Source organism: Plectropomus leopardus, chromosome 5 (genome assembly GCF_008729295.1).
Source record: "Plectropomus leopardus isolate mb chromosome 5, YSFRI_Pleo_2.0, whole genome shotgun sequence".
NCBI lineage: Eukaryota > Metazoa > Chordata > Actinopteri > Perciformes > Serranidae > Plectropomus > Plectropomus leopardus.
In genome coordinates, this window is record NC_056467.1 from 37082544 (window position 1) to 37099485 (window position 16942).

The 16942-nt window shown below is 45.2% G+C and overlaps 1 protein-coding gene across 1 annotated transcript; it reads left to right on the forward strand.

Moving 5' to 3' along the window:
- Positions 1 to 252: 252 nt before the first annotated feature.
- LOC121942880 (rho-related BTB domain-containing protein 2-like) lies at positions 253 to 16938 on the forward strand (the record flags this gene model as incomplete). Its single annotated transcript, XM_042486174.1, has 6 exons — positions 253 to 622; positions 9215 to 9416; positions 9745 to 9848; positions 14566 to 14751; positions 15296 to 16115; positions 16822 to 16938. Coding segments are annotated over exons 1-6 (1458 nt in total), but the record flags the coding sequence as incomplete, so codon positions are not given.
- Between the last annotated feature and the right edge of the window lie 4 nt (positions 16939 to 16942).

Below are 16942 nucleotides of genomic sequence, written 5' to 3' on the forward strand. Positions count from 1 at the left end.
TTGAAATCATTTTGAAATCAACCGAATTGTTATACGTGATATACGTTATACGTATATCATGATTTTCTCACCATTTATTTATTCTATGCTTCCATTCTGGCCTCAAATTTGTAACAAGATTTGTATCGATTGTGGTGGAAGTGTCTTAGGGGCGCTACTACTCCCAAATGTCTTTTTTTCTGACGGCACCTGAACGCAGCACAAGATGAGTTTGGCAATTTGAGTCGTGACGCGCAGTCGTGGAGGCGTGTCTCTGATGAAATCAGCTGGGGAAACAACAACAGAAAAGGAGGTGGCTCAAAGCAGAAATATCTTTAGGCCAGTTATGTTTACGTTTTATTCTAAAAAGCGTCCGATAATCAAACCAGCATTAACATCAGGTCGGCAGCAGCGAGTCGATACTTGTTGAGGTCTGTGAGACGCTGGATTAAGAAGTCAGCGAGCGGGAAGTAAGAAGAAGAGGATGTGACAGGGCAGAGGTCCTGCAGTCATATGTGCTCTTTTACAAACAACGAGACCACCGCGACCACCTCTTCATTCTCCGCGCGTCTTTGTCCGGTTTGAGTGACCGGCTGAACCACCAGCAGAGTGGCATGTGGGTCAATTCCGGAACCGTCGGAAGGTAGGGACCCTCCAGCAGCAATACTAGGTCACATGCTCCCAATGCAATTCTTGTTGTGCACAAAGAAATCCACACACAGCTTGTAAAATCCTTAACTCAAAAGATTCACAAATCATCAGCAGCGTTTAATTCATGTCATGGTGACCTTATTGTGCGTAATGCGTAATGGGCTTTTAATCTCCCTCTTAAATCTCTATAATGTCCCTTAATGGTCTCAGAGTCTCTCATATTTAAGATTTACATTATTTTTGCATGGCATGTTAAAGTGGAAGATTATTGTTCTTAATCCCACGCGTGCTGCACAGACTGCTTTTCGATTCAGTGTTGTAGTGCAGTGGATGGGCTTGGCACATTACGCAAGACTTATCAGCGCATCATTTGGGATGTAGGCTGATATCCACCTGCCTTTTATCCTACAACATCAATATGTGAAAGACATCTTCTCACCACACTGAATGCGGTATCCAGCCTGCATTTTATTTCCCCACACAGGGATGCCAATAAAATAGATGGCAATGATTTGTTGAATCGGTTTCCCAAAAAAAAAAATATGAATGAGCCAGGTGGTTATGAATGGCTGCGGGGAGAGGGAGCGCACGAGGTGCTTTTCATTGATGAGCGTAGTGATGTTACAACACAGTATTTACTGACACAACATGCGGTTAAAACAGTGACAATAGATAAGGTGCAGAATCTCAGTTTGTAAGAATGCACACACACTGATGCATGCACGCCCATGGATGCACGCACACACACTGTAATGCTGATCCCATGGCTATGACGTCGTTCGAGGGATTGTGTTACGCAGGTAGCTGCATGGCTGCTGAGGAAGCTTCTCACTTGAATCTGCGAAAGAATAAATACAGACTATTACTCATGAGAACTTCTTATCTGACCATATTTCATTTCCACTCATCAGCAATTAATCATATCTGCAGGAAGTTGTTGCATAAACAATTTGGCACACTTCTCTTCCATATTGTGCAATCTTTGTCTTTTGGCCAATATAGTTTTCTCCTGAGAAGATGTCTATTAAGGGCCAGCCTGTGAGTGGCTTATCCTTTCGTGGAAACACCAACTGTTCTAAATTTTATCATTTATTTTATCATTACTTAATATTCTTTCCACATCCTGGGTATTTTTTATTTATTTATTTTGGTTTTAGACCTTCTGTCACTACTGCTGTTAATGAATCAGTGATCGGGCCTGTCATTATGTCTAGTGTTAGATGGATCTGGAACAGAGCTACTTATTGTTCTGGTCAGGCACAATGCCCAACGCTTTGACTGTGTCAACAGCTTTGAGATAACATAGTGCAGCACTGACAGACCCACATGGAAGAATCAGCCAGCATTATATGGCTGGCTTGAATGTTCTGACCCCTTTATCAGTCTGTGGTGGAAGGTAGACAGAGGTAACAGGCAATTTTGTGTATGTTTTATGCTTTATTTGTGTGTCTGAACCCAGTGTGTTACAACATGGACCGCAGAACTTTGGTGAGAAAGTATGTTGTACTTTCACTTATGCTCAGTTGTCTTGTGGGTATGTATGTATACTATTTATTGTATATTAGCTATATAATTAGTGTCTAGTCTATTTTTAAGATGAGAGGACCAGGGTTTTGTATTTTAGCCTATTTAAAGAAAAAAAAAGAAATGACATTATGTTTAAATCCCCTGTTACATTCCCAAAGGAGATAAGTGGCTTTGGATATATATCTTCCACACAAACTTAATCCACCTGCCCATTGTAAAAAAACACAAAACACATTATCAGGACATGATATATACTGTATGTTGAAAATGTCATCAGTGTTGTCTTTAGATATTATATCAATATTGTGATATGAGACTACATATGATCTTGGATTTTAGATCATATCATAACATTGTAATTATTTTCTTTTCCTGCTTTTAAAAGCTGCATTACAGTCAAGTGATATAATTTTCTGAACTCAACAGACTTTTCTAGCTGTTCTATTATTTGATTTTCCTCACTTTGTCTTTATATTCACATTACTGATGAGTGTTTATCAGAAGAACAGGTGAGTTTTACACTCTGTATTTAAAGATGGCATTTTTTAAACTAAAGATAACAATTTGGCAATAACATTTTGATCTTGAATTAAGACTTGTTAGCTCTAAACAGTTACAAAGTGCTGTAAAGGTCAATGGCAAATGGCAAATTAAATGACAGACATACTGGGAGACACTGTACATTCTGCACTGGAGTGGAACGAACAAGGGCATGAAATAGAAACAAGATAAAGAAAAACAAGTTAAGACAGCAAGAGAGATGGAGAGTAGGTGGAAAATATGGACGAGGAGGAGGAGGAGAAAGATGGGGAGGGATAAAGGAAATTAGGGCATCATGCGGAGCCTTCCTGTGTTTACAAAGCATTATTGCAGCAGAGAGAAGAGAGCAGGGAGGCTTTCTCAAGCAGGCCAGCATGCTGCTCCCAAAGACCCTCTCATTCATTAGGATTGATTCGTACACATCGCCGTCTGCCAGGGGCTGCTCAGTAATACCAGTACGTACCATCTGCAGTGGGTGAGGCAAGTGCGTGCCAGCGTGCATGTGTATATGCATGTCTGTACTAGTGTGTATGAGTCTGAGGTCTACTGTCAGCCATCCAGGGAGCCAAGCAGAGGCTACAGACCAGGTTATGTAACCAGTCTGTGCCAGCTGTGCCTGTGGCAGTCACTGTCTCAAACACCCACATAACCCCCCCCCCCCCCCCCCCCCCCCCCACCCCCGCACCCACCCACCCCCCCCCCCGCCCCCCCACCCCCCGCGCCCCCCCCCCCCCCCCCCCCGCCCCCCCCCAAAAAATCAGTTTAAATTAAGTTGCATACATGATTGCGCACACAGCCATCATTTCATCATCATTTAGTGTAAATCCCATAGCTCTGTGATGTGTAGTGCGCAAGTGATGACCCATGTATAAAGTTGGCAGTTATTGGGGTCATTTTTTTCTTTTTTGCAGGGCTGGGTGGAGGGAGCGGAGAGGCAGGCGGCTCAGTCAGGGTGTCGAGGGTGAACTCTAGCCCCAAGGAGGAGGACAGAAAAAGAAGCGGATGGGGGCTGTGGAGGGTTTTGGGATGAGTGGTTGCTGCCAGTGGATTGCTAAAGGTGTTACATAACAGAGAGAGGGAGACAGAGGGGGAAGCAAAGCAAGTGTGGGAGGGCTGTCTGCTTAATGCTGCTCCTTGATTGCTATCCAGAAAAGTGTGAGGTCATAGATGGCCTCTAAAAAAAAAAAGGGGGGGGGGGGGGGGGCATGGTGCTGGATGAGAGAGAAAGTCTGGGAGAGGATGAGAAAGAAGGGTGGTGGGGAGAGAGGTTACTAAAAGAAGGATGGAATAACTGTGAGCTGGAGCATTACATTTGAATGAATACAGAATAGGAAGGAGAGCGGGGGGAGTCTGTGAGCAGTTCAGAAGGTGTGGTTGAGTGGGCAAAGCTGGGTATAAAAACCAGACATACAGAAGGATAAATGAATGGATTAGGGAAGTGTATAAAAAATCAATCCGGGCCCTTGCGGTGTTCCCCGGTTGCGACCTTGCTGCTGCTGCTCGCTCTGTAGCGCCCTCCGCTGCCCCCAGGGGCGGAGGCGGAAACGGCGCACGGGGAGACAATGCGCCGTACATGGGGGGGGCGGCAGGGCGCCAGGGGTGGCAGCGGCGGGGCCCGGCCAGGGGACGTCAGGGCGGTGCTTTGCCTGCCGCCGTGCACGTGGCGGGCGTGGTCTAGTCGGTCGGCCCTGTCTTTCCCCCCTTGCTGCATTCTCTGGTCTCTGCTTGTGTTGCTGGGTTCTTCTTGATTCTGGGCTGCTGCCACCCTTCGCTTGCCATTGGCTACGCGGCACCACCCGGTCTTGCCCTTCTGCCCTCTCTGCCTCCTTTCTGCTGCTTGATGCTGTGGGCCCTGCACTGCGACGGACGGGAGCCCGCCCTGCGGCCGCGCGGCCGGGGGGGGCCGGGCGGGCGGCCTAGGGCCGGGCCCCGCCCCCCGGCCGCCGGGGGGGGGGGCGGTCCCCGCCCAGGCTCCGCAAAAGCCGGCGCCCGCCGGCGCGGCGGAAAGAAGGGAACGCCGGGGGGGACAACCCCTGTGGCAACAGGGCCCCCGCCAACAAGATCCCCCCCTAAGGGGGGCGCGAGTCAGGTGCAAGGCCCGTGGCCAGGGTCGCCCTGAGGGAGGGCGCCGTGGTGGCGGGCCCGCCCCTGTGGGGGGGGGGCGCCCTGGCTGCCCGGCCAGGTGCCCGACGTGGTCTGGAGGGGCAACACGGGCAACCCCTCCTCCTAGTTGGGATAGCACAAATAAGACACACAAAGTTGGGCCGGACCTGGCCCCCTGGTTGAACCCCGCCCCCCCCCCCCGACCACCCCAACGGTCGGGTCCCGCTACGCAATGGCCCCCGGCCTTGGTCCCGAGTCAGCCCCCGGGATGAGCCCCCCCCCCCCGTCCCTTCCTGTCCTCCCTCGGCTAGCGACGGCAGCGGCTGGCCGGGTTGGGCGCCCGAGCAGGGGGGGGCTGGTTTATTAGGCTGAGCAGGGCCCGGGGGAAGGCCGCCCCAGTGTCGACGGCCCCGGGGACTCCTGGTTTCTGAAGCGGTCTGGGGGAGAGGAGTGTTAAAAGCGACGTGTGTGAATGGGTCGTTCAAATACCAGCTCCAACCAGGAGGGAGAGCTCTGAATATGGATATAAACACTCACACACACTTTGGTCCCCTCTTGGCAAAATCTGAAAAATTTCACCAGAGGCCATAACACATGATTTTATGATGATTTAGAGCATGTCCAAGTGGGGACTTAAAAAATGTCCCCTGTTAGTTTTGCCGTTCCCTGTTGGTGACTGTGTAACGATGAGTATGTTCCCTGTTATATATATGCGCGAGTGCACACACACACACACACACACACACACACACACCTGAAAATCATCCACAATGAGTAAACACAATGAGCAGGCTTTTGACAAAAAATCAGTTTAAATTAAGTTGCATACATGATTGCGCACACAGCCATCATTTCTTCCAACAATTACACAGGGACACTTTTACTATGCAGTCAAGCCTGTGATAGTGTAAATCCCATAGCTCTGTGTGAGTGCGCAAGTGATGACCCATGTATAAAGTTGGCAGTTATTGGGGTCATTTTTTTCTTTTTTGCAGGGCTGGGTGGAGGGAGCGGAGAGGCAGGCGGCTCAGTCAGGGTGTCGAGGGTGAACTCTAGCCCCAAGGAGGAGGACAGAAAAAGAAGCGGATGGGGGCTGTGGAGGGTTTTGGGATGAGTGGTTGCTGCCAGTGGATTGCTAAAGGTGTTACATAACAGAGAGAGGGAGACAGAGGGGGAAGCAAAGCAAGTGTGGGAGGGCTGTCTGCTTAATGCTGCTCCTTGATTGCTATCCAGAAAAGTGTGAGGTCATAGATGGCCTCTAAAAAAAAAAAGGGGGGGGGGGGGGATGGTGCTGGATGAGAGAGAAAGTCTGGGAGAGGATGAGAAAGAAGGGTGGTGGGGAGAGAGGTTACTAAAAGAAGGATGGAATAACTGTGAGCTGGAGCATTACATTTGAATGAATACAGAATAGGAAGGAGAGCGGGGGGAGTCTGTGAGCAGTTCAGAAGGTGTGGTTGAGTGGGCAAAGCTGGGTATAAAAACCAGACATACAGAAGGATAAATGAATGGATTAGGGAAGTGTATAAAAAATCAAGAGGTAAAGATGCCAGGAACTGTGCATGAGGTAGAGCTGTAAGCCATCTCCTTATGAAACCCCCACTGGTCTTAAAGCAAAGCCATACTGAGACACACACTATCCAAATTATGCATGAGCTTCTTTGTCTGTCTGGTCCTCCTGCACCACACACACACACACACACACACACACACACACACACACACACACACACACACACACACACTGAGTCAATCTGTGACATTCCAGAGTAAAACAGAAGGTCAGTGTTTGTGTGTGTTGAGTGGGCGTCTGAGTTCCTGTCACAGTGATCCTATCACTGTGGCTTTGCCTGCACCCGTCAATATGTCACTGTAAGAGTCAGAAATACATGCACAAAAAGTGGGTCAGTATCTTATTCTCTCTTTCATACACACATTTTATTGTGACATTCAGACACCTCTTTGCCCTTGTAGCCTCCTTCACTGCATGTTGGGGGGAGATGACACTGAAGTCTAGACGTCTGTGCACAGTTCACTATAGGTCGTTGGCTTAAAATGAAACCTGAGCTTTGCAGCTTTTCTTTCCGCTCCTCTGAGCTGCACTGTTCTGCTCTCACAGCCTCCAGCTTCTGCTCATCCTCCAGTCGTGCAATTAAAAATAATTGTTGAAGTTTGCGAAAGCTCGTACAGTTTAAATATAAACCTGAGAGCAGGTGCGTATTTGTGTAGTGCAGTAGTGTGCGTGTAAACAATTGTGTGTTGACCGACGCATGACCGTACTCTCGCTCGGAGCCGGATGCAGAGCCTCAGATGGAGGATGATATCCGGGGGCTGGGTACTCTTGATCCCCCTGAGAAACTCTCCACACCACCACCAACGCCGCCTCCTGGTTACATCACTGCTCGCATCACTCCATGCCTCACAGACTGGCCCTAAGCTCATTACCACATGCACACGCATGCACGCACGCTCACATGCACATATGCACACTAACTTCCAGACTCCCACGGGTCAATAGTTAAGGACCTTCAACTGTACTCTCACTTGTACTTGCTCTTTTTCTCTACCTGTCTTTCTCCCAAAGACAGCCACACGTTTAAAGAGAAACATCGCCCGGAAAAGCTGTGATATGTTCCCCTGAGTGGTCTTAGTTATTGTCGGTCATGCCCTTTTGATCCCAGTGGCATGACTGACTGATTCCAATGCTGGCTTCACAGTCCCCCTCTCTCTCTCTAAGACTCTAATAATCCCCTCCTGCCTTGTCTCTCCGACAATCCCTTTTTCTTATCGACTGCTGCATTGGAAACGCTCAGGATTAACAATAGTACGCATCCTCTTTCCCTCTTAAACACATATTGTGGATGTTACAGAACCACTTGTGTAGTATGTCAGGCTTCATACTTGGCCCTTCATCCCCTTTTTTTCCTAAAAATTCACTGAGAGGACTACTGCTTTGGCAGCTGCTATAACCATTAGGGAGATAGTTTTATCTCCTCTACCTGTGGTACGTGTCTCTGCAGATGTTGCAGCCAGACAGGGCAAGGGAACAGGGTATTTATAACTCTGAAAGTCACAGCTCTATCTGTTCCATATGGACAATTCAGGACACACTTTTCCTGTGTTCAGATAGACAAAGGTAGGCCCTCTGTGCTGTACTTCCTGGCTGACGTAATTGGGACTCCTTCTGACAGGAAAAATGTTTTTGTTGTTGCTGACAAGTAGAATCAATGTCTGTGGTCTTTGGGGGAGAAATAAGTTCTGTATAGCTGCAGTGATATTATGATCAGACCGGTGGTGTGTGACGACATGGAGAGCGTGTCACAGCTTATTAGCAGGGCGCAGACATGGCTCATGTGTCCAATGAATAGATGCCATTTTTAGCTGCCGTTGTCTGATGGTGCTGGACTGAAGTTCATTTCACCAGCATCAGCGTCAATGTAATAGCAAGTAAAGGCCTTTATGAATGTTTCAGATGCTCTATTTATGGGACCTTGGGGTGGGTCTTTGAACTAGTTGCAAGGACGGATGGACTGATTAGCTGACTAGAGGTCTAACTGTGTGTGTGTGTGTGTGTGTGGGCTGGTTATGCAATCCAGCAGATTCTTCCAGGAATGTTTTTTTTTTTTTTTTTAATGGGTATTAACATGTGTTTTGACATGTCAGAAATGTTTGTAAGCAGTTTATAGAAAGGGGATTTTGATAAGCTTTGCACAGTGATGTGTGGCTTTAAAAGAGGAAGTCCGCTGAGCTGTGTACATAACCACATAACCGCCTCTGTCTTGTGCTATAAGGTCAAGTCAGGAGTTGACTGGTGATCGAACATGCAACAGCGCTTTTTCTGCATTTTTCTTCCCTCTCTGTGTAAGCCTAGAATGAATATGTTTGACCACAGCTTCCCTAGGGCTCCCAAATGACCCCAAAAAGTTAATTACAAATGCCTTTATGAGGGATTTTAGTGCTGCTAGATGTTTCTTCACTTGCATTGTGTTTTCTCTGAAACTTGGTTGCATCTAAAGGGGGACAGATACGGGGAAAGACAAACAAGGAGAGAAAAGGACAGTGAGCTCAAGGGAAGTCTCTCTTTTTGTCTCTCTGTCTTTCTCTCTCTCTGTGCTGTTACAGAAATAGCTCTGCGGTCCCTCCATTCCTCAGCCTGCGAACCATGTGCTCAGTTGAGGAGTTTGGCAGAAGCCTCTGTACACTGGTCAGTACAGCTACGGAGGCTTAGAGCCTTAACAAAGCTTCCCTAGGCTGAACTGGGCGAGAGTTAGAAGCGAACTGCGCCTGGTGCCAGTTTGCTTCCATTGTCGAAATGCAGTGTCATTTCTCCTGGGATGCTTTATCAATGTGATTTTAATTTCCCATGAATATTAAATTAACCTCTTTTCTCTCTCTCGCTCTTTCTTCTACTCTCCAGGGCCCTCTCCATGGATATAGACACAGACTATGAGCGGCCCAATGTGGAAACCATTAAATGTGTGGTGGTAGGGGATAATGCAGTAGGCAAGACCAGGCTAATCTGTGCCCGGGCCTGCAATGCCACCCTCACACAGTATCAGCTGCTTGCCACCCACGTGCCAACCGTCTGGGCCATCGACCAGTACCGTGTATGCCAGGAGGTGGGCACACACATACACATAAACACACAGCCAAACACAGTGTGGAAAGAGCCACATATAGGCAAACTCTTGTACACTTTTGTAGATGTTACTGAGGCTAAATCTGTTTATTATGCATATGAATCACAGGTAAAAAACATATTTTTTCAGGCCTGTGAAATACAACTTCATTCTAAAAATGTTGACCGTGCAGTTTGACATTCCACTTAGTTTTTTTTCCCCCTAAGCCTAGTGATTACATAATCCTTCAATTCCTCTAAAAACATAAACGTCACAATGAAGTTAAGACCTTTCGGCCTGATTACAGGGATGTGTGTCTGTGTTGCAGGTGTTAGAGAGATCTCGCGATGTAGTGGATGAGGTCAGTGTGTCCCTGAGGCTGTGGGACACATTCGGGGATCATCACAAAGACAGACGATTTGCCTATGGCAGGTGAGCAGATACAGAAACAGGCACAAACGGTTTCAGACATTCCAGCAACCAGAAAATAGTTACTGACCCAATAACACAATTGCTGGCTGACCACAAGGTTAACTACCTTGCACCATGTTCCATTTTCACAATTGGTGCAGCCAAGAGACTGCTTTGTGACTGTAGAATTTCTTAAAACCTTGACACAATTTCCTAGGGCTAATATGTGACCAAATTCATTGTTGGCCGGTTCAGGAGAAAGTAATTTACAATGAGAGTATAACTAATCTGTCACCCCCACATGAACATGCCTACATAACATTTACTTACCCAAAAGTTTTTTTGTGTGTGTGTGTAATCCAGCTGACACGCTTTTTAGTTGAACTCTACCCTCAAGCTGTTACATCCTTCCTCCACCAGACATGATTGGATCATCGCTCTATCCTCTTACTCCCCGTCCCTTTATCAAAGCTGCTTTATTGGCATGAAATGCAAAAGTACTTATTGCCAAAGCAAAATCAGCAAATACCAATTCCACCAAACCTGACCACGTAACAGTAACACAGAAAAGAGAAAATCCACATTTCGTACGTCATCAAATGACGTAAAGATGGTACATTTTTGTAACTGTAATTATGTTTCTCGTCACTCTTTCAGCATTTATTGTGTCTCTGACATAGCCCCAAGCCATAATAAGGCACTGAGGATGCTTTCACACCTGCAGTTTGGTTCATTTAGTCCACACCCCGAGAAAAAATGAAACATTGTTGCATTTTAGCGCAGGTTTGGTTCCTGTTTAAACTGACTTCTTTCAAATGAACCAAAACAAGAAAACAGGGGATTACACACTGAAAGGTAACTTTTTGATTCAACAGTTTTGGCAACTGTCATCCTGGATCATCAGGACCCACATGAGGGAATCAAATTTCAGTGACTGACAGAAGTTTATGCAGCACTTTATTGTAATAAAAACAAAATTGATTATAAGCATTATAAGTAGCTATTATTAGACTGCATGTCACGAATAATGATTAACAGGTAGACACAAGACGAAAAGGAGGTGTCTTGTACAGTAATGATTCAGGGCTTAGTACTGTCAGATTCCTTTCACACATTTTTAATATATTTAATGAACTGACGAAGCGTACAGAGTCTAATACAATCACAACAGTTTTAACAGCTTTTGTCTTATTAATGATGGAAAACACCTGCACTGACTTGCATATGTGCTACATTGTTATTATATTATTTGCATATTATAGGTTGTATACATGGCTATATACAGATCATAAGATCGTGGACAGATTTCACGAACAGCAGATGGATATATTAGTCGTTTAGCTTTTTAAATTACACTAAAATTATATATGTGCTATCATAAAATTTCTGTGGTTAGCTTGTTTTGCTTTGAAACAAACCACATCAGAGTCTGTTTTGAAGTGCCCTGATACCCACCTGTTCAAGCGGACTCAGTTTTGTTGTTTGATCCACAGTAGGGTTCATTTGACAGCTTTCACACCATCCTAAATGAACCGTAGTAACCAGGCAAACAGACCCGAGTTTCTTTTTAACTGAACCAAACAGGTTAGGTGTGAAGGCACCCTGAGTCTGCACAAACATCCACACATCCATGTACACAACACACTGCAATCTTTGAGTTCTGCTAAAGCTAAGTGAATACCCTTTGTGTAACATGTCACCCTGTCACCTTTTTGCAAGCGTATCTGCATGACAGATATGTATTTGTAGGTTGCGTGTAGTTCATTTTGTGGCTGAAATTCCCTTCTGTTTGTTGTGTCCTTCCACTCTTCATGCCTTTGCATTTTCACAGTGATCTGCCTCTGTTTGTGTGTGTTTTGGTGTGCGAGTGTGCATGTCTGTCTGTATGTCCTGTATGCTTTGTCAGCCTGCAGTCAGCTGATAAAGACACAGTGCCAGCTCAGCTGTTTTCTGCCTGCCTACCTCCCTGGCGTCTGCAGCTCCAGGCATCAACCTCCTCCTCTTCCTCCTCCACCACCTCCTCTTCCAGCACTGTTCATCCACACGTTCATCTGGGCTATGCCCTCTCCTACAACCTGCCCTCAGATGCCTCTCCACCTCTCCCCCATCTCTCTCATTACCCCGTAACTCAACTCCCATCATTAGCCTCCTCTGTTCCCCCTCTCTGCACCTTCCTCCACTCTGCAGCCTTTTGTTGATGTCAAAACCCAAAACATCACATTGTTAGACAATACCCAGACTGTCACATGCTTTGTCAGGAGAGGGACATTCTGGTTGGGAAAACAATCTCAGCCTGAAAATAGGCTAAGCCAAACTTAACCTGAGCCAACCTCAATTTAAGTTTTTTTTTTTTCAGTCAGCAGAAATTCATTTAGCAGAAATCTAATTTGGCATTTTGACTGAAAACGCAAAACACATCACATTGCTCTCGTAAGCATGGTTCTTGAAATTAGTTTCAGTAGCATGTTATTAACTTTTAGAATACTGTTGTGACAGACTTAATGGCTGATGAGGGGTGTCGTGGCAGGCTGTGTGATTGCAGAGTGATACATAAGTCTGCATGAGACCCATTAAGTTTTTTATTACAACATGATTATGTGGAACATCTCCGCTGTGTTTACGTGCGTGCCTGTGTCAATAAATGCACCTCTTCTTACATAATCTGGCAGCTGATGACCTTTGTATCCAACACACACACACACACAGACAGCAGTCACAAACTTGTGGAGTTATATATTATGCATTAGTGCTCGTGGTAATTTATTAGTGTTAAATCAGTGGACTTCTTTTGTTTGCCTTATCATTTGACGCAACCTGTATGCACATATACATACACTGGCTGACACACTAATCATCACATGACGTTAAGCAACTCACATGATGTTTTTAGTGTTTCAGTGCTTGCTAGTCAAAACACATTATCCTATAAAACAGAACAAAGGGATATACATGAAAACAAAATGTAGGTCATTTGGGTTGAACTGTGGGTTGAACCTTGAAATAGCTCAGCAGTGCAAAGCAGCAGTACTAAAGGATTATTCTGGTACAAATTTTTTATTGCCTCACCATCAAGACTGTCAAATAACTGCTTTTGAAAGATTAAGACTGGAAAGGTTCAAAACTTATGAGGCTCATACATCAGTACATTGTTATGCTAACATTAAGGTACAGACTCTAGCAGTAAAGCCTAGGTGGTAGAAAAAAAAATCCTTTACCCACTAGAACAAAGGCACGTACACATAACATGACCTCAAACAGACTAAGCCATGGTAATGATCCTTTGACAAAGTGTTAATGGGCATTCCTGTGTGTGTGAGAGAGCTGTGATGTAATGCTTAGTAGTGTATATTCTGTCCTTTGGAGCAGGAGCTTTTCAGAGATTACACTGGATAGACTAAAATTGGACTATGGAACCTGTGTCTACACTGTAAAAAAATGTCCTTTGTTGAGAGCGATTTGATTTTGTGCTGTCTACCATCATAAGTAAATCAATTTGTCACTCAGGTGCATGTTTGTAATGCAAATGAAGTTGTTTTATAAAATACCTTCAATGATGGTTCCCTTTTTTTTATGGTTTTCCAACATTTGAAGCTGCTGGCATTTCTTTAACAACAGGTGGAATTACCTGTCTTTGTCAGCTTTTTTATCAGATCTACTCAAAGTAAAGTGAAATAGATAAAACAAGTGATTTTCTTTTACAGTGTAGCCTTTGTCTGCTCACTAAATAGGCCATGTTCGTTGTAGTGCAGGTATTTTGCCCACCCAAGGGAAAAAAGAGAAATATTTCAGTGGTGTGAAATGCTGCTGTCAAGTTCAGGATGCGGTTTAGCACCCCACATCCTCTGACGTATACCACATGCCTGAGAGACATCCAAAACAGGAATATATATTTCATAATCTGCAGGCAATCAATGATAGTTAATGCACCACAACAGTTACATAAGTGATGCTAATGTAAAATCGACCCGGTCTTGTGCTGCTGGGGTCAAAAGCCCTCTGTGGTTGTGCTGTTTTAAGAAGTAGATCATTTAGGAATTAGATTCTTGCACTGTCAGCATTGTCTTAGTACCAAATGAGCTGTCTCACTGACACAGATCTTGGTTTAATATTACCTAAAAACAGACACGCATGCACAAACATACTGCAGAAATATCACCAGAGTACAGCTCTAAGTACCTCTGTCTGCTTGTTAAAACACATGGGTTGAGGAAATGAATTAGTGTGTGTGTATCCTGAGCTATTCTTAGCTTTCTCTTTGTGGTCCATGTAGCCTTGGAGGGCTAAGGGATATTTACGTAAGAGAGAGAGAGAGAGAGATGGGCCACACAGATCACCAGCCCAGAGGCCCAGACACACACATACACACAGACAGACCTACAGACCCACCCACCCACACACACGCGTCTTGTGACCCTGGCTTTCTCGATGGCACTGTCCATGCTCCCACAATGCCTTGCAGAAGCCGAACAAGCTTCTTCCATACACATATCACACATGTTTTAACGTAAACTGACAAGATGTTCAGTGACTCAGTGCTGACCCCTTTTTTCTTCCTCTATTTTCGGTCCCCTTTACTCCATCAAAGACCACTTGTCTTCCCTCTGCCGACGTCTCTTGCTCATGACACAGCAGAACCCCCCCTTTTGCCATCTTCTTCCTATCTTATCTGTGATCTCTGGTTAGGTTGTAAGTACATGAAATGAAGACTTTTTTTTCCCTCCCTCTCATCTCCCTGTAGGTCTGACGTAGTGGTGCTTTGCTTCTCTCTGGCTAATCCCAATTCCCTGCGCCACGTACGCACCATGTGGTTCCCGGAGATCAAGCACTTTTGTCCCCGGACACCCATCATTCTAGTTGGCTGCCAGCTGGATCTGCGCTATGCCGACCTGGATGCAGTAAACCGAGCAAGACGACCCCTAGCCAAGTGAGTCGCCTTCCTCACAATTCATTAACAGACATATTCAGAAAAACATGTGACTTGGTGGCTTTCAGGGAGGGTTTGCTCGTTGGGTTGCTCCAGTTAATCCTTAGAAACCTGGAGCAGCATTACTTTTCTTTTGCTGTTTTGTGACGCCTTTTACAAGTATTTAAACCTTTGAATCCCAAAACACATTAGTGAAATTCCTTTTAAAAATGTGAAAAGGGCAACGAGCAAGTTGGCAATAAATGTTTCACACATTGTAAGAAATTAGTAGATTTATTTTAAATATCTAGGGAAAATGTCAAGGGAAAAAAGAAAACAATGAGGGAAAAAACTATATGTATAATAATCATAATTACACATTTAAAATTATGTTGCAAAAATTATAACTTTTAATGAACTTTTTGCAGGCTATGTCCTTGTTTTTTTAATTTATTTAAAAAAAAAAAACTATTTTCAGGTAATTTTCTTGTACTTTTCATTAATTTTTTGCAAATCTTTGGGTAATTTCTTCTTGAGGGTAACATCATTATCTCTTCTCCCACAGACCCATCAAACCTACTGATATCCTTCCACCTGAGAGAGGCCATGAGGTGGCCAAGGAACTTGGGATCCCCTACTATGAGACCAGCATTGTCGCCCAGTTTGGAGTCAAAGATGTTTTTGACAATGCCATCCGAGCCGCCCTCATCTCCCGCCGTCACCTCCAGTTCTGGAAGTCCCATTTAAAAAAGGTCCAAAGGCCCCTTCTCCAGGCACCTTTCCTGCCTCCTCGCCCACCTCGCCCCATAGTGGGCATCCCAGACCCCCCTCCAACAGACGGCGAGGGCCCTGATTCTCTTTTCTGCCATCCACTGTGCGCAGATGTTCTTTTCCTCCTTCAGGGTGGTGCCACTCGTGTCTTTGCACACAAAGTGTATCTGGCTACTTCCTGCTCCAAGTTCTATGATCTCTTTACCCTTGATATTGGTGGATCATGCATGGGGCCGAAAAAGGAGGAACAGGAGAGCAAGGAAAACTTGGAGAGTGCGGAGGAAGATGAGCAGAGCAGAAGAGGAGCAAAGGAGCAAGCTGGGCGCACTAAGAGCCTGGACATTGATAAAGACGGGGTTGAAGGAGGAGTGCGGGGCCTGAATCGACCCCAGCTGCTCCAGCAGGGCTCTTTGAGGACTTCCCAGAGTGATAATGCACTCCCCTCTCGAGCCCACTACTCCCTGGGAGCACTAGGGACTGGTCGAGCACTTTCAGGATGGGGAAGGGGGTTCCTGAGTGTGTGTCTGGAGCATGTTGATGATCCCATGACTGGACACCCACGACTCATGACTGTGGTAGTGATGGATGCACTTATACAGGAAGAACCATTTAAGGTGATAGACCTCAAAGCAACAAGATTAGCAAAAATGAATGCTGTCACACAATTTACTTTTTTAATCACCATAAGTCGCATAATTTTAACAGTTAATTGCAATTAATCACATTTTTTATTGCATGTTTTCAATTCCTTTATTTTGCATTTCAAAACAATTTCAAAGTTCATATTGACAAGGTATTTCTAACCAGATTGTCTTGTTTAGGAATCAAATGAAAATCTGCATGGGTCTAGCATGAAGTGGGCATGTTTGTAAAGGGGAGACTCATGAGTGCCCATAGAACTCATTTGCATTGAGATATCTTGAGGTCAGAGTTCAAGGGACCTAATTTTGGAGCATTATTTAGCCCCCTCTCTAAGAAGTTAGCAAGACATGGTTGGTACCACTGGATTCCTTAAGTCTCCCAGTTTCATATGATACCAGTATTATCACTCTAGCTTTAAAACTCAATCTGTCCTTTGAAGACAGGAATGTTGGCCAGTAATTAGCAGGGGTTTTAAAAAATTCTATGATATATATAGACTTAAATTGCATCATGATTAACACAGTAAATGCCAGCCCTAATGAAAATATGTTCACACATTATTTGGTAAAATAATGAATAATTTTAATGTGAATAAAATGTTCTGCATCATTACTAGAGAGCTTTTGGGTGTTTTCATAGCAGCAGTATATTTGAGCTCTCAGTTTGTTTCGGTTTCAGGCGGTGCTTCAGTACCTGTACACGGGCAGTCTGGATGAGGGCAGAGGGGATCTGATGCAGGTGGCCACTATCGCAGAGCTGCTCGAGGTGTTTGACCTGCGGATGATGGTGGCCAACGTTC